The sequence below is a fragment of the Podarcis tiliguerta genome (genome assembly GCF_965153285.1).
Source record: "Podarcis tiliguerta genome assembly, chromosome: 13".
NCBI lineage: Eukaryota > Metazoa > Chordata > Lepidosauria > Squamata > Lacertidae > Podarcis > Podarcis tiliguerta.
The window spans coordinates 24,130,928-24,148,804 of record NC_139546.1 but is presented as its reverse complement, the minus strand read 5'-3'; the positions used below and the strand labels follow the sequence as shown (position 1 = coordinate 24,148,804).

Genomic DNA, 17,877 nt, shown 5'->3' with positions numbered 1-17,877 from the left:
ACGTGAATCCTACATGATGGGAGTCAATCGAGTTTCTATTGAGTCAATCCTTGGTTTCTATTGAATAACAAAAGGAAGTCTCGCATCTGGGTACTGACTCAGACCAGCTTAGCTTGAGCAAGGCTGCTGCAGCGGGAGACATTTCAGTGGTGATCTGTGCAACACTCAAATTTGGCGCCCCCACCTTTCACACTCTGTTCTGAATCGTTGTGGTTCCCTCCCGCAGCCAGTGTTACAAGCTGGGATAGTAAAGCCAGGAGCCAATGGCTTCTGGGACCTGGGTTATAGGCTCCAAAACAGAATGTCTAGTCTCCATTTTGGGGGGGGAGGGGGTTGGCTCGGCAACCCTTTTTATTTTTTATTTTGATAAGCATGAACTAATACACAATTCACATAAGTGACACATTGTTAATTTCACATTTTTAGCAGAAATTGTGAATACATGTTTAATTTGGTGTTTCCAATAAAAATATTGGTACCAAACTTCAAAACACTCTACCCTTCATTGTTAAACTTATTTTCTATCCTTAACATATTCTTTGATGCTTCAAAGCACATATATTTCAGTAATCCCTGAATGTCAGCCAGGCTCAAAAAGTGGCTTCCAGATTTTTTGAGGTGCTCACAAATGAAGAACCTTTAGGCGCAAAATGCACCTGGCACCCTGCTATTTTTGAACCCTGCCTGCAGTGTGGAGCCCAGTGCGACTGCACTGGTCACCCTACCCTAAAACCACCTCTGGTTGCTGCACCATGAACCTTCAGGCCACGCCCTTGCCTGAGGTCATGTGATGAAGCAGCGTTGCATATTGCCTCTTCACCCTGTTGCATCTCCCGAGGAGCTTTACAAGGCAAACACGAAATACAATACTGAAGTCACCTCCATTGTAAAAGAGAGAGACATAGACTTATTTTACCTGGTGTTATAGTGCCAGATTAAATCTCACCAGCACTGTATCCAAACACTCTCCAGACTCTAATGCCATTTTTTTTTTAAAAAAAGCCAATAAGAAGGGGGGGTTGGAATTGGGAGCTAAACTTTCCAACCGCATAGGTAGGGAATCTGAAAAACGGGCCCTGCAGCAGGGGAAAAAAAGCTCTGCTGTTGGTAACTGACAGCCTGGTTGCAGAAAGCATAGGTGGTTTGGGTGATGTGGAAGAAGGCATTCCATAAAGAAGGTAGGCTCCTCAGAACTGGACCTACCTTTTTCTACCATAAATTTTGTATGGGTAGCAGCGCTGCTGTTGCAACCAACCAACCCACCCTGGGTCAGGCTGTAACTCTTTACTTTATGATGATGATCGTACCAAAAATTCTTACTTGCCATCAGCGGGTCCCAACACTAGTGTGCTCTAAGAGGCTAGGACTCTGGATGTGTAGGGCTTTAAAGGTTAAATCGGCGCTCAGAAATTACTAACACAGACCCAAGAGATGCCTTGCTCCAGCAGGGCAGTATATCCAGACAGTTCTTACATTTTTGCAAGAATGCCGCTTCTGTGTGATTACTTCCTATGCTGTGATTAGTTCCCATGAGAGTGCATGTTAGTGGCTAGTTTAACCACGATGTTGTCACAGAAAACAGAACGTTTCAGTTCATTCCACATGAACTGGTGGCATCTGAATCTAGGGACGTGACCTCACTGCTCGTGTAGCATAAGAACTGGTCCTCAGCCTTGTGAGCTGGGAAATCTGGATTCAAATCCAAATTCTGCCATACTGTAGTCCCATTGGGTGGGACAAGTAACATTGCCTCAGCTGTGGTTCTCTGGCTATGAAATGGAAAGAGTACCTCCTGGTAGGATGTTGTGAAGGTGGACTTGTACAAGGACGGAGAAGTCTGTAGCTCAAGGGTGTTTCCACAGTAACCCAGAGAAGCTAATTCTTCTTGGTTCTTTTCACTTACTTTGCTACATGGGAACTGCAACTTGAAGTATGAACAAACCCATGCCTATTGAAAGTACCAAAGGGTATGCATTTTTGTGATTTTTTTGCAAAAAAAATACATACTCTTGCTCAGGCTTCTTTGGGGAAATGTTCTTCTTTTGTGAAGAACGCATATTGCAAGTGACTGACATCACAGATTTTGCAAAACAAATTCGGTGCCTGTAAAATTTGGCAATGTGATTTCGGTAAAATGGAAGAGGATCAGGAAACGGGGAGAGCAAATTTTGTCCTTTCTTTTCACTGAGATAAATACAGAAGCGACTTGTAGGAGACTGCAGAGAGACAGTCACATCTGCAGGTAGAGGCAGCAAACGGCTGTGATTCTCTGCGTAGCACAGCAATCCAGGTTGCTGCAATAATTTAGGCACGTCAACACCTCCCCCCCCCCCAAATCCCTGTGTATATTTTTCCAGTGCAAACCAGTCCCCATTTCCCACCTCCCTTTCATGTTTTTAATTAAGCAGCTTTGTGTTACAACTGCCTAATCGCACTGGCTAATTAACTCCTGCCTTATCTCTTGGCTCACATGTGAGGACTCCTGCACCTCGCAGAGCTGAAGCAGTTTCATGAACCTCCCTGCGAGGTGGATGGAAATCCTGGTTGGGATTTCCTCTGTGCTAATCCTGTCCTGCTCACCCTCTTTTGCAGCGGATTTGGAGTCCCACCTTGCCATGACCCGTGCCCAGCGCGTCCGGGCTGCCATGTACCCGGAGACGGTAGAGGACCGCTCCCTTCTCATCACCACCCAAGTGGAAGGGCAGCAGACAAATGTTCAGCGACTGGCCGAGCCCTCCCAGATGCTCAAGTCGGCCATTGTGCATCTCATCAACTACCAGGATGATGCTGAGCTGGCCACCCGCGCCATCCCCGAACTCACCAAACTCTTGAATGACGAGGATCCGGTAAGGCTCTGGACCTCTGCGGCTTGTTGGAGTCGGTTTGCCTAGCAGAGTGGGTGGTCTGGAGTGTAGTTGGCATGTCAGTGATCCCATAGATGAAATGGTGTATTCTGTGCTTCCACTGAAATTCTGCAACTTCTCTGCACCGGAATCTTCAGTTTCAGTCTTCTTCAATTTAACACCCTGCAAAAAATTACCAAGTGTGCCTAGCTCTTACAACTGCAAAGGTTTTGGCAATCTCTGGTGAAATCCTGGAAGCCCAAGAGGCTGATGAATAGCATTGTTAGCACATAGAACTACTTCAGGCCCCTTGACCGCCCCCCCCCCATGACTCGCAGAAGTGGACTGGATCATGTAAAGAGATAAATGATTCTGATTTGTGTAACTAACACAGGGTGCAGAATTCAGCCACGCTTAGTGTTGAACGCTGGAGCTTTTAGGGCTGTCATCATCACCAGTGATGTGTAATATGCAGCATAAAGAGAGGAGTGTCATTTTTAATGTAAATAAGTATATAGGGAATTTTTAATTTTGTCTGCCGCGTCCGCCCCTTGGTGTTGATGTAGTACATCTTGTCTGGTCTTTGACTGCAATAAAGATTGATTGTAGCACAATAGAACTGGGTGTTCGGCAGAACTCACTGCAGCTCCCTGTTTCGTCCTTTCAGCTCACCTCTTACCTTCATTCCTCTTAAATTCGTTGCCTCCGTTCCTTCCAGGTCGTGGTCAGCAAAGCAGCCATGATTGTGAACCAGCTGTCCAAGAAGGAGGCCTCGCGCCGTGCTCTGATGCAGTCCCCTCAGATAGTCGCTGCCGTGGTCCGAACCATGCACAGCACGAGCGACCTAGACACAGCCCGCTGCACCACCAGCATCCTCCACAACCTGTCCCACCACCGCGAGGGCCTGCTGTCCATCTTTAAGTCCGGGGGCATCCCAGCTCTTGTGCGCATGCTCAGGTGAATTTGCAGCCCTTGGCGCATCCCATGGATGCCTTTAAAATCATAGGAACGTAGGACACTGCCCTATGCAGAGTCAGACCGTTGGTCCATCTATTGTCTACACTTGGCTGGCAGCGGCTCTCTGGGCTTTATCCAGGGTTCTGTCCCAGTCGTACTTCTAGATGCCAAGGATCCAACCTGGGAGCTTCTGCATACAAATCAGATGCTCTGCTGTGAACTACAGCCCTTCCCCAACCCTGCAGGACTTTCTGAATTTCCAACACTTGGCAGAGCTTGACCCTCACTTCCCCCATTTTTGGAAGAGCTTTTTCCAAGAGTAAAGATTGGAAACAATATATAGGACGCCTCTCTGGGCTGCATTTGCACCAGGTATTCAGTTCAGGTTTTTGGTGGGTTGTGGTTGCAGAAGTTTAGGATGGTATTCAACTTAAGTTCATGTGCTAGCCCAACAGGATTTCTTTTCCCCCTGCACCACTCCCAGATCTGCTCTGGTAGGTCAGAAGAAAGTCCAGAACATATTTAAAAAGGTGTGGGAGTGGGGAGCAGAAATCCTTGCACTGATGGAGCATCAACCATAGCAATACTTTAAATCTTTGGTTTGTGCCAGGGCTCAGCCCTGAAACCTGTCATGTCCCATTGTGCATGTGCATAATCCTCTATATTACCAACAAGTAATTACAAGCAACGCACCCACACCTGATAATATAGGGCAGGGCCATATTTACTTGATCCTTCTCTACCTCTTAGCTTTACAGATAGCTGACCATGTCCCGGTGGCCGGTTAACTCTCTCTTGAGTTGCGCAAATAGAACTAAAGCGTACTAACTTCAGCCACCCCCAAATTCCCAGGCACACCTGAGCAGTATGCTGCCAGCCGCGCTCTCTTCTCTTATGCACGTCCTGCTATTCCTTTGCTATGCAAGCCTTGCTAGGCACCTGAGCTGCCGTGGCAGCTTGCCAGGTGAACGTCCACACCCAGCTGGCATAAAATGGAGCTGATGAGCAGTTGCCTTAACATGGAGGCGTTGCCTTTGTTTTTCGAAGCACAAGCCTCGGCGTGCCATAGCTGAGCCTTGCTCGGTTTCCACTACTGCTTTTCCAGTTTAGAAGTCCTGCAACCACTGCACCCTCTTCGTACCTTGGCACCTTCTTTAATAGCCTCTCTGTGTGCCACGGTGGGACCGCCAGAGCACAGGGCTTCATCCTCTGTGGCAGCCCCACAACTGAGTTGGCAGCAAAATGGTCCCATCGTCTTGGTGTTGCTCTCAACTGAGCACCCTGAGAAAGGAGAGGAGAAGCCAGGAAGTGGGGATATAACTTAGGTGGCTGGCAAGTGCATAGCTTGATGGCAGAGCATATGACTGCTAAGCCAGCGGGCTTTAAGGATGTTCAGTGAGTCCCACTCTTTTTCCAGTGCAGTTCATGTATGAATCATTGCCTGTCTTGACCCCCTTTGGCTGGGAATTCAAATAATAGAATTTTTTGTCTTCCAATGTTTCCCACCCCTTGACGCACAGCTCTCCCGTGGAGTCAGTCCTGTTTTATGCCATCACCACCCTTCACAACCTGCTGCTGTACCAGGAAGGTGCCAAGATGGCCGTGCGCCTGGCAGATGGCCTTCAGAAGATGGTTCCCCTGCTGACCAAGAACAACCCAAAATTTCTTGCCATCACCACCGACTGCCTGCAGCTGCTTGCCTATGGGAACCAGGAAAGCAAGGTAAAGGGGGAGCCGTGCCACTAAACTAGGGTGCTTCTCTTACATGGAGTGCAGGGCAGGAGAGACCCTGGGATCCAGTAACATAGGGCCTGAAGTGGTGCTCAGAATATAATCAAGTCTTCCCTACTCATGTTTGAGTTTGGGTTGCGTCAGTTCCTGTCTACAAACAGCAAGGAAAAGGCTACATTTCATGGGCTTGGGGGGGGGGGGGGAGGAGGATGAAATGGAGAAAGCATGCCCTAAGTTCTGGGGAAACGATTGAATGGGCAGGTGCCATTCTCTGTGCACGCCCAGAGAAGCAGGAGATCATCGCTCCGTGTGTTTTCTTCTGTAGCTCATCATCCTGGCCAACGGAGGCCCCCAAGCCCTTGTTCAGATTATGCGCAGCTACTCATATGAGAAACTGCTGTGGACCACCAGCCGCGTCCTCAAGGTCCTTTCCGTCTGCCCCAGCAACAAGCCAGCCATCGTGGAAGCTGGTGAGTGGTTACAGTGGTGGAACGCTTTGTTAGGAGTCTGGAAAAGGGGTGGTTCATCTGGCGTCACACTTTGCCGTCTTCAGCAGCTGATGCCTCAAGAGTGCGCTGTGGCAATTGGTTCTCTTTATTAACTGTGCAAAGTATGTTCCCTAAATTTGCACTTTGCATTTGAGAACGTGCAAAGCGATACAGGAATGCTCAGCTTTCAGTACCTTCCCAGGAACTAGTTCAGCATGTACAAATTGATTAGAGGATACTGTTTCTTTAAAAGCTCAGAGCAACCATGGGTCTTGCAAGTGGGGTTTCCCAGGCACTGATCAGGGGAACACCATCGTTGTTTCATCTTTGCTATAGACTGGGCAAATAGCTAGCCTTTCAGTTACAGTAAGACCTGTGCACAGTCATTCTACTAGTAAGCAAAGAACATCACACCACCGTCTAGTGCTAAAAGAGTTAGACTTAGAACTTGAACAAGATCTTTGCCTTTGACATTCTTAAATCCTAAGCCCCTGTGGGCAGGACCTGACTTCTTACTTGTGTACGGTGCCTGGTTATTGTAAGGATTTTAACATAATGCATCATTTGGCAAGTCACTTCGCTAGCCTTGGTTTCCTTACCTGTATAATTGAAAAAAGCAGTGATCGGACTTCCTCTTGAGCATAGTCTTGAACACACAACAAAGATTTGTGTCAAGGAAATGCTCTTAGTGTTGCTTCATTATATATATCAACCCGCAAAACATTAATTAGAGCTGTTGGACTCCCTCTCGCAGCTTGTCTTGGCAGTTTGTGCCGTGCATGATAGCATTGCTGCAGCTGTTCTGTGAGCTACATCCAGCTTCCTTTCCAGGAGGAAAGACAGGGTTTAAATGCTAGCTATTTAGTGGTGGTTTAACACTGTTTGGACACACACTCCTGCTTGTCCAAGTAACCAAAGTAAAAATAAATAAATTACAATTTTATATCTCTTTTCTTCTTCTTCTTCTTCTTCTTCTTCTTCTTCCTCTCCCTGCCCCCCAACACATCCCAACAGGAGGCATGCAAGCTCTGGGAAAGCACCTGACCAGCTCCAGCCCAAGGCTTGTGCAGAACTGCCTGTGGACTCTGAGGAACCTCTCAGATGTGGCCACAAAGCAGGTGAGCAAGACTGGGCAGGGCCTCATGCATTCTGCAGCAGGATATTTTCCACGGGCACCTTTAATTTGAACCACCCCTATGCCCCACCCAGTAATTGTGCCTAATAGTTGCAGAGTCATGACCAGTAATCTGCTTCTGTTGGAGGATCACTTGGAGAAGGGAGTGGAGGAGTGGGGAATAGGGCAAGGCTCCATCCCCAAAGGGCTGCGGAAAAGCCTCGATGATCCTTCACTCCTCTTTTTTGCTCTTGCGTTAGCAACTAGGGGGCCAAGTGACATTCCTCTGCGGCCATATTTGGCTTAGGGGATTCCAGCAGACGACCCTGGCCTTAGGGTCTAGCTAGCTTCTGATCTGGAGAGGTTGTAGCAAAATTTCATGACACTCCTGTTTGAGAAAGGGGAGTTTGAGAGACAAACAGGTTGGAATACTTCTCCCCACGCTCCTTTCTTCCCTTTAACAAAATTGTCTGGCCCCATGGTGTCATCTCATGACCTTTTCTATCCCACCCACAGGAGGGTCTTGATGGTGTCCTGAAGATCCTGGTGAACCAGCTGAGTTCGGACGACATCAACGTGCTGACCTGTGCCACAGGCACCCTCTCCAACTTGACCTGCAACAACAGCAAGAACAAGACCCTGGTCACCCAGTCGAATGGAGTGGAAGCCCTGATACACACCATCCTCCGGGCGGGAGACAAAGAGGATATCACCGAGCCGGCTGTCTGTGCTCTGAGGCACCTCACCAGCCGGCACCCAGAGGCTGAGATGGCCCAGAATTCCGTGCGGCTGAACTATGGCATCCCCGCCATCGTCAAGCTGCTTAATCAGCCCAATCAGTGGCCGTTGATCAAGGTATGAGTGGAGGGAGGCCATTGGCTGAGCAGTTATGCATACACATACATAGTGTACATTACTTCAACCGTATCAGGCTCAGATTGCTAAAGCAGTGGCTTTTCACATGTTCAGGGAAACAATCTAGCACAGTCCTAGGAGGCTGTGCCACGCCAGAATGGGCGGTCATGGTTAAATCTTTCTCCATGTCAGAAACTCTCTGACCATCACAGAAAGCTACTGTATTAGGGATTGTATTAGTTTAGCTTTCTCCTATGCGCTTCTCTCTTGGCTGTGCCAAGAGGTTTCATCAACACCAGGGAGCATTTGATCACATGGGTCTCCAATATTTTTTAAATATCATTTTTTCTTTATTGAAAGTTTAAAAAGTACATAATCACAAGTGCACAGAGGAAGATAAGACGCAAAAGAAGAAGAAGAAGAAGAAGCAGCACCCATGTAGAAAACAAAACAGAGTGGGGGTGGGGGATTTGCATACATTACAAGAAATGGTTATTGTAGTTAACCAGACCATAACCTATTACGGTATTTATATTGTTGATTTTGTCCATGGCAAGTTTACGCTTCTACCCAACCTGTTCATGTGTAGTGAGTATCTTCAATCTAATTGTGGAAGGGAGCTGCATTTTTATTTTTCCAGTTCATCAATACCCGACTTTTTGCCGCAGTAAGGGTGCAGAGAGTCAATTCATATTGTCCCTTTGTTAGATTCCATGTATTGGGTTTATAATTCAAAATCACATGGTCTCCATTAAGGTAGTACAGCCCGCCTAATACTACTTTCAGCTAAGCTACAGGGGGCTCTTTGCCACACTGTGGAATTTGAATTTGTGTGCTGGGGAATGATGCTGTGGATGTAGGAACGATGGGAGCAATCTGCTTAGATGTCCAAGATCTGTATGGCCGGTTGGTATAACGCAGTGGCTAAGTGCATTTACCTGTTCGCTAGGAAGGCTTTGCTTCCAAATTGCAGCTCAGCTGCAAGATAATTGGGCAGCCTTCGACAGAGCAGCCTCCTCTGTAATATGGGGGTGATGAATAACACCAGCCAACCTTTCATGCTGGTTGTGCAGATTGCTTAGATGACGCAAGTGCCGAAGGACGTGGTGCTTTTCCCTTATATGATCTTATAGCAGGCATGGGGTCTCTAGGTGCAGATGGGAGAAGAGAGTCTTCCTCCTGGAAGAAGGTTGAGGGAAGGGGGTTGGTGGGTATGAGAGAGAGGAATTGCTCTGTTGGCTAGCCTAATCCAGTGGTGCTCTTGTGTTTGGTATTAATTGGAGCAAAGGCGCAGGGACTGCATTGTTCTGCTCTGTTTTCTGACTTCAAATGCCAAGGGTGGGGTAGGGATGGCAAACACCAGCACCTTGCAGAACTCCCTGGTTTTGCCCTTGGCCAGCGTCCTCAAGGTGTGCCTCTTTCCTTCTTCTCCATGCTCATAGGCTACCATCGGCCTCATCCGCAACCTGGCTTTGTGCCCAGCCAACCACGCCCCCTTGCAGGAAGCCGCCGTCATCCCGCGCCTGGTTCAGCTGCTGGTGAAGGCTCACCAAGATGCCCAGCGCCACGCAGCCGCCGGCACACAGCAGCCCTACACGGTGAGAGGCCATGGAGGGTTCTGGCTTGGGCATGGGAACCTAGCTGACTGAAAGCCCTCTTAATACAGCTGGTCCCTGTTTTCGTTTCATTTTGCACCTCTGGAGCAACAGTTACCTTCAGTGTAGCAATAATGTGGGGTGCAAGCCAAGGAGCAGGCTGCTCTGCATATCCAGCCCCTAACAGATTTCTTTCTCCTTCAGGATGGGGTAAAGATGGAGGAGATCGTGGAAGGCTGTACGGGAGCATTGCACATCTTGGCTCGCGACCCCATGAACCGAATGGAGATCTTCCGCCTGAACACCATCCCGCTCTTCGTGCAGGTGGGCGCATGCAAGAGGAGGGGAGGAATGCCATAGGGATGTGTGGGTGGGACTTGGCACCCTTGAGTTGGGTAAACTAGACTTGGAGCAGAGAGAAGCAAATCCACATGTAGCTTTCTTGGTGGCTCTTGTCCAAATTGCCCCCCCCCCCATCTCAGCCCAGTGTTTCCTGCATTCTAACTTCCATTTCCATTCTAACTTCCTCAAAAGAAAGGCAGGATACTTGGGTGATGTAATCATAAGGTCCTTTGAAAGCACCACCTGTATTCTCTTTTTTAAAAAAATATTTTTTATTCGGTTTCACTTTTAACATTTGCATTCATATATAAATCATGGTCATATACAAATAGGATTCACTGAATCCCTAGAGTTCCCTTCACGGGTTCCATAGTTATTCTTTTTTCAACTGCATCGTATAATGTTCTCTGTATTTCCTTAAAACTCAATTGTTACCATAGTTCTTGATACATTGCAAGTGTTGTTAAAATCCTGCCAATGTTTTTAATCGTTTATAGTGTTCTTCTAAATAGCTTATAAATTTCCGCCATTCTTCATTGAATTTGTTGTCTTCTTGGTTTCTGATCTTCCCAGTCATTTTTGCCATTTTGGAATAGTCTGTCATCTTTGTTAACCATTCTTCTCTAGTAGGGACTTTGTCTTACTTCCATCTCTGGGCCAGAAGTAGCCTCACAGCCGTCGTTGCGTACATAAACAGTCTTTTCTGCTCCTTTGGTATTTATGGACCTAACATTCCTAATAAAAAAGCTGCTTCTTTTTTTTACAAAAGTTATTTTAAACTTTTTTCCAACTCATTATAAATCATTTCCCAATATGCTTTCGTTAACTTGCACGTCCACCACATATGGTAGGATGCGCCTTCTTTCTCTGCATTTCCAGCCGATATTTGTAGCTGTTCTATATATTTTTGTTAATTTAGTAGGAGTTAATTACCGTTGGTACCTAGCATCACCTGTATTCTCAAGGCCTTGCTCATCTCCCTATCTTGCTTGTGTAGTTTGGCTTGAATCAGGTAGGTGTGTGTGTGTGTGTGTGTGTTCTTGCCATTTAATAACAACAACTCTATGATTCTATGACACCTCCCAACAACAATTGAATGTTTGCCATGCACCCACTGCACCTAGGCATTGTACGTAAAGTAGGGTTTCGTAGTCCTTTGCTAGCAGGGACACGATACACAAGGAACGTTGAGGAAGGGCAGGGAGCTAAACGGAATGAAATAGAAAACATTCTCTTGCTTACACTTCCTGCCTTTGTTCGCTTCCCCCCTGACCGCAGCTCCTGTACTCTCCAGTGGAAAACATCCAGCGTGTGGCAGCTGGTGTTCTGTGTGAACTGGCGCAAGATAAGGAAGCAGCTGACGCCATTGACGCAGAGGGGGCCTCAGCACCGCTGATGGAGCTCCTCCACTCCCGGAATGAAGGCACAGGTAATGGGCTGTGTGCGCGCATTTCTCCCTCTAAGATACAGAGTTCTGTGTGGTTCCCTTTGCTGTTGCATGCTCCAGCTTCCTCCATTCAACAGTTCAATTAGCTTAATTACCTAGTGTTGAAAATGCGTTAGAACAAACATTACAAGAGTGATTAAATGTGTGAGAGTGGCAAATGGTTTGGGGTTTGTATATAAAAGGCAGCATGGGCTTACTCAGAGTTAAGTGATTCCAAGCAGGCAACTGTTTCCTCTCTGAGAAAGGAAAATGCAGCATTTGACTTTTCCAGTGAAATGGAATCCATTAAAAGGAAGATGAACAAGGACTGTGTTGGATCTCAAGCTCGTCCGTAGTTTAGCACGACACAGACAGGGCCAAACAAATTCCAGCAAGCCTTAGATTGCATGCTCCCCTTTCTCTCATCCTCCTTCTTTATTTGCTAGGAGGAAAAGGTTTGGAAGCTTTCACTTCAGCTTCTGCATAACCGCTTCCTTTTGTCCAAACTTGGTATTGTGGTTAGTATTAACTGAAGCAATGATTTCAAGTTGGCTTATTACAAACAAGCTATAGTTATTGTTCACATTGCACTAAACTATGGCTTAGTGTGAAGCCTGAATGCAGCCAACGTTTTTTCTCTGGGAACATGTCCATCTTGGAGAAAAACAACGGATGAAAGTTGTTCCATGGTCTGCTCCAGTCCTATTTTATTCACTATTTTCGTTGGAGATAAAAATTGGAAGAGACTTGTTGGTGACCAGTGATCTTTTTAATGCGACAAAGGATCCAGGAGTTATGCAAGGATTTAGCTGGGTGACCTCATGAACTGAGCAATAGAAATTTGACAGTGAATAGTACAGAGTATGAGGGTGTGTATTTTATGACAGTCAGCTGGCTGAAAAGTCAGATGAAGAAAGGATATTGGTTGCAAAATGCCTGTGAGCTACTGATGTGATGTAGCAGACATTGAAGGCAGTTCTCGGATTCACTGGGCTTTTCTAGCAAGGATAGATGAGGCAAAGGAAAAGGAAGCCGAGAAAATTAAAAAGGAATAAAACCCACCAAGGCGGTAAAACACAGCCATTGCCAACATAGGTGTTAACAAAATGGGAGATTTGCTAAAGGGCCTCTTGATTTCACCCCCTCTCTCCCTCCAGCTACATACGCAGCAGCTGTGCTGTTCCGCATCTCGGAAGACAAGAACCCGGACTATCGGAAACGCGTCTCTGTAGAACTTACCAATTCACTCTTCAAACACGATCCTGCCGCTTGGGAAGCAGTGAGTGTCTATAATGTTTTGGCAGGGAAGGGCTACTGTGACAACTTGGAGCCAGAGCAGACCTTGCCCCCCACCTTCCCCCAGTCTTCTTACTCACCTTCAGTTTGCTTGCAAAATGTATATTCTTATTTTGGACATTTGATGAATGACTTCTGGAAAATCAAGGTGCGCAGAGTACTTAAAGTTGACGGTAGTGTTATAACATTCAATATTGGGACTTTAGGAATAAATAAACTACCCCACAGCATTCAAAACTTGAAGATATTTTGGAATCTCAGGCACCTGAATCTCACTTCATACTTGCGCAATTTGGTCCTACCATACTGTATTTTTCCGTCTATAAGACGCCCCCATGTATAAGACACCCCCTATTTTGGGGGACTCTGATTTAAGAAAAAATATGTGTATTTTACTACCCGTGTATATGACACTGTGTATAAGATGCCCCCAAATTTTTGAGATTAATTTTTAGGGGGGGGACCTAGACTTATACACAGAAAAATACGGTAATTGGTCATAAGAGAACCGGAAGGGGTTACTGAGTCATCAAGGCAAACCCTTTGCCTGTTGCAGGGACCCTGCTTCAAGCAGTGTTATTAGAGAGAGAGAAATGCCCCACCTCTTCATGTTCAGTGGTGTTAACAGCCTTGGACAAGGGTTCAAAATTTAACTTAAGTGTTTGGCCCAAGACAATCGCCTCATGAGGTGACTCCCACCATAGCAGTGTTGTTCCAGCTGTGTTCTAGGAAAACCTATATTTGTTCCTGCATCACTCTTGGGACCAAAGAACACATTTCCCAGGAAACTACCTTTCGATCTAGCAATTTATTTATTCATTTTTAAATTAAGTCCAGCAGTGGTTTCGGGAGGGAGGGGTGTTGAGTGCTCTCCTCCAGGACAAATGGCGCCTGTGGGAGCAATTTCCATCAGGAGAACAGCATGAGAGTAAAAGGCTTGCCCTCCTCTCCTTTCCCTCCACCAAACTGCTTCACTGCTCCAATCAGTTTGGCACCTGCTCTTGATTAGAAACTAAAATGCTAGGCCATGCAGCCATAGCTGCCTGCATGACATGTGAATCGGCCCTCACTTCACATGGGCCAGCGGCAAGACATAAAATACCCTGGTCAGCATCTCATGTGACCTTGAATGTACCCAACTTCCTTAAAGTAACCTAGTTGGATGTTTGCCCAACCCATTGTTTGGTGGCCTCCAGTGACCTGTTGTCATCATCCTTTCCCTGAAGCTCTTGTTTCCGTGTTTTGTTACCCACTAAAGTTAATGTGTTTTTTTCTGCCTGGCGAACAATCTAACCCTGATTGGCCAAGTTCAGGACAGTGGTTGGAATCATTTTAGAGAGTTTCACTTGCATGAATAATTTGAAAATGGTCAAAGTGGCCAAAGGGACTAACAGTACATTAAAAACAGTCAGAGAGGCCTGGTCATGGTGGACCACTTGCTTAGCAAGTATAGCCTCCAAGCCTCTACCCCGGGACAGAAAAGCCTGTGTCTCTCTATGTTACACCCATCATGCCTGATCATTGACCAGCCATCTGGGGCTGATGGGAGTTGGAATCCCATCTGGAGGGCACAAGTTCCCCACCTCTGCTGTATCCCATCAACTCTGGTTTTGGGGTGGTCACTTACTCATGGGCTAGGAGTTCAGCAGACTGGGTTTTCTCTCATCAAGCATTTGTGGATCCAGGGAATCCACTCCCACCCTGGTTTCTGGGCACGGGCAACCCAGATGTTTGCAGCTCTCTCAGCGGCACAAACTCAGCTAAAGAAGATACTGGCCCACAAAGCAGTTGTCCTGAGGTTACCATGGGAAACCTGAGTTTAGAATACCCCAAGAGCATCTTTGGGTTAACTTGTGGTCTCAGCAAGGCTTCTGCTACCATGTTGTGTAAACATCTGTCTCTTCTCCACAGGCCCAGAGCATGATACCCATTCATGAGCCATACGCAGATGGTAAGTACGAGCTGCCAGCCTTCCTGTCCCTAGGTCCCAATTTCTAGGAGGCGGGGAGGTGGGAGCTGGCTCAGAGCAAAGGAAGCTTGGTGAGGCACTGCCCAATTTTCATAAAAAAACCAGCCTTCACTGCCTGCTCTCCTATAACATTTAAGCACATGGGACCTTCTCCTTTTCCGTTGCAATAGAGCTGGATGGAGGTTACCGCAGCATGTACCCCTCCGACATCCCCATGGATCCTATGCATATGGACATGGACATGGACGGGGACTATCCCATGGATGCGTACAGTGATGGCGTGCGGGGCGCTTACCCGGACCATGTTCTTTCCTAAGGTGCTCTTTGGGCAGGGCTCAAGGTAAGAGCATCTCCAGATGCATTTTGGAACCGGACAGTGAGTTGAATCAAAATCCAACAGAGAATGGAGACAGTATGCTTGTTCCTGGGGGAACAAACACTCTGCGCCCTTTTTATTTGCCTGCAAAAATGACTCTCTGTTGTTGTGTTTTCTCTGCTCCAAATGAAAATTGATAACCTGCAGGTGTGATTTCTCTAGAGAGGCCTGGAGAAAATCCTGAGCTAAAATCAAGGGAGACACAAGGATTAATTTTTAAGCCCAGTTCAAATGGCATGGTAAATGAGAATTCGTCTAGACTCACTCACACACACCATTTTTCTCCTGTGCAACCGCAGCAAGAAGTTTGAAGTTTTTGCTTAACCGTAGCATGTTGTGTCTTCTGAACCAAGAAACTACCGTATTTTTTGCTCTATAAGACTCACTTTTTCCCTCCTAAAAAGTAAGGGGAAATGTGTGTGCGTCTTATGGAGCGAATGCAGGCTGCGCAGCTATCCCAGAAGCCAGAACAGCAAGAGGGATCACTGCTTTCGCTGCGTAGCGATCCCTCTTGTTGTTCTGGCTTCTGAGATTCAGAATATTTTTTTTTCTTGTTTTCCTCCTCCAAAAACTAGGTGCGTCTTATGGTCTTGTGCGTCTTATAGAGTGAAAAATATGGTAAATGACACTGGCTATCATATGTTTGAAACAAGTCAGCTTCCAAACGTGGCACATGAAACTTGGCTTGCTCTGCAAACCTTGGTCAAACGTTAGCCGCAGTTGTTAGGATTCGGATGTAACACTAAACTGTGGTTAACTGAAACTGGAAGGAACAGCTTTCAAGATCCTGCTGGCTATGCTGGAGGGGAGAAGAAAGGAGGGGGAGCCTTGGCTTGTTTCCTGTCATGGTATCCAAGCATGGCCTTTGTGTGGTGGTCTCTCCCCACCCCCAATTCCTAGACAAGATAAAGCTTTGCAGGTTTGCTACAAGCAGAATATTTTGTTGGGTCAGACCAAATGTCCGCCCGCTCCAACTGTTTATCTCCCAGCAGCCTCCATCCAGTTGCCCCTCTAAGACATGGTAGGGCTCCTGCGACTTGTCCCTAGCTTCTAGTATGAAGAGAAATAAATACTGCTGTTTCACTTTGGGCTGTTGTGGCTAATGCTCATCAGTAGACAAGTCATTTGCAAATTTGCCCAAAAGTTCTCCCATTGTGTTGCCTCCAAAGCTGCTTATTTTCAACACCTACTGGTGGAATGGCTATTCCAAAAGAGAGAGAAATCTTTGTGCCTGAGATCTAGAAATTTGCCAGTGCCTAAAAACAAAAGGGGTTGTTCTTGATAACCTGACTGCCAAACTGTCTTCCTGGCAAAAATGGAGGTTGCGACTCAATTGACAAGGAAGCAAGAGACCTTTTGGTCATCAGACAAGGCTACTGGGCTTGATGGACCAAGCAGTCTGACCCTGATATATAAAGCAGCTTCCTAAATCACAAACAGAGACGTGCTCTCTAGCATTGCTGAGTTCTTTGTATCTTGCCAATCTGACATGCCCTTCTCTCCCCCCCCCCTTCCTTCTCTTGCTCCACAGATGTTTTCTTAACACAGAAGAGGGCAGCCTCAGTGCTCAACTCCGGGGCACTTGGGAGACAGAAGTGCCTGAGAAAGATGACAAACTCTTCCTTTCCCTGCGAGGAGGTTTTATTTTCTAAAACGAAACCATTTCCCCCTCCTGTGGGCCTATGGGAAAGACCTTCCCCCCCAGACCCCCCTACCCAGGACTGCTTCTAACAATCTTGTAATAACTTTTTATCGGCAGTCAGCTCCTTTCCCCCCGACTTTAATCAACTCTCCCGTTTATCCCCTCTGCCGCTTCACCAAACTTTCCCTAAATCTGGGAAGCATTCTCAAAACTGCCATTGGGTCCTTATACAAGTATTTTTCAAGCACACACACACAAACTCCCCTCACCCCAGCCATTTGTGGTGCAAAACTAACTCTTTGCCATTTTAGATATATATATATTTTCTCCCTTGTTTGCACTTCTAATGCGTTGTCAGCTAGGAAGTGAAGAAAACAATTTCCCCTTTCTCTTTTTTTTTTTAACTTTCTGGGTTTTATTTTTAAATAAAGAGCAGCCAATGGGTGTGAGAGTTTGCCAAGAAACGAACAGCTTTGCATTTCCCGGCTTCTTCATTTCTTTTTTAGCCCTTGACAAATGTCTCTGTGGGCTTTGGCGCCCCAGCTGAAGAATCTCTTAAGCCCTCCTGCAAAGAGGAACAACTAACCATTTTAAGAAAGCTGTCCTTCTACTGACCATCTCTTGCACATTTTTAACCCCGAGTCGCCCTCCTTTTCCTCTCTCTCCTCCCCTCACCCCACCCTTCCTGGTGATTGGCGTGTTTCTCTTCCTCCTCCCCCCTCCCCCAACCCTCTTCCTCCTTCTAATGCATTTTTAAAAGCAGCTCTCTCAATGTGATGGCTTAAGGCTTCCACTGGAAAAGGGATCGATGTAGCTGCAAATGTACTTCAGAAGATTTTATTATTATTTCTCTAAGGGATTTTTTTGTATAGACCAAAGCTTAAAAAACAAATAAAAACTTAAACCCAACCCTGCAATGCAAATGGGCTTGATTTCTTTGTGTTAACATTAGCTTCTGAGTGGCAGACTGGAATTCTGAAGAGGGGAAGACGGCCGAGTGGAAGGAAGGGAGAAAGGACAATGGAAGAATATGCCCGGATGCAGTTTATAAGTGCTCAGGCCCTGTTTCATTGGGGAAATGTAGGGTTGGCCCAACAGCCTAATGGAAGAGGCGACTTTGAGAACTAACTAGGATTGTAATAGATATATATATTGGGAAGCTGATTGACTTGCTTGATTAGGCCAGGGGAAATTTATTGGAGAGAGAATGAAAAAAAGCATTGGCCTCTCTGAATGGTGCGCT

General features: G+C 46.5%; 1 protein-coding gene across 4 annotated transcripts in view; it reads left to right on the top strand.

Annotated features, from left to right (window-relative positions):
* Nucleotides 1-17,543, top strand: part of JUP (junction plakoglobin) — a 58,198-nt gene extending 40,655 nt beyond the window's left edge. For all 4 annotated transcript variants that reach the window (XM_083408584.1, XM_083408585.1, XM_083408586.1 and 1 more), the window contains exons 3-15: nt 2,593-2,846; nt 3,562-3,800; nt 5,321-5,522; nt 5,857-6,001; nt 7,034-7,137; nt 7,650-7,988; nt 9,431-9,586; nt 9,788-9,907; nt 11,204-11,354; nt 12,509-12,630; nt 14,559-14,598; nt 14,787-14,956; nt 16,524-17,543. In XM_083408584.1, the coding sequence (XP_083264710.1) occupies nt 2,593-2,846; nt 3,562-3,800; nt 5,321-5,522; nt 5,857-6,001; nt 7,034-7,137; nt 7,650-7,988; nt 9,431-9,586; nt 9,788-9,907; nt 11,204-11,354; nt 12,509-12,630; nt 14,559-14,598; nt 14,787-14,932 (2,018 nt within the window). In that variant the 3' untranslated portion in view covers nt 14,933-14,956; nt 16,524-17,543. The remainder of the gene's footprint in view (nt 1-2,592; nt 2,847-3,561; nt 3,801-5,320; nt 5,523-5,856; nt 6,002-7,033; nt 7,138-7,649; nt 7,989-9,430; nt 9,587-9,787; nt 9,908-11,203; nt 11,355-12,508; nt 12,631-14,558; nt 14,599-14,786; nt 14,957-16,523) is intronic.
* The last annotated feature ends 334 nt before the right edge of the window (nt 17,544-17,877 follow it).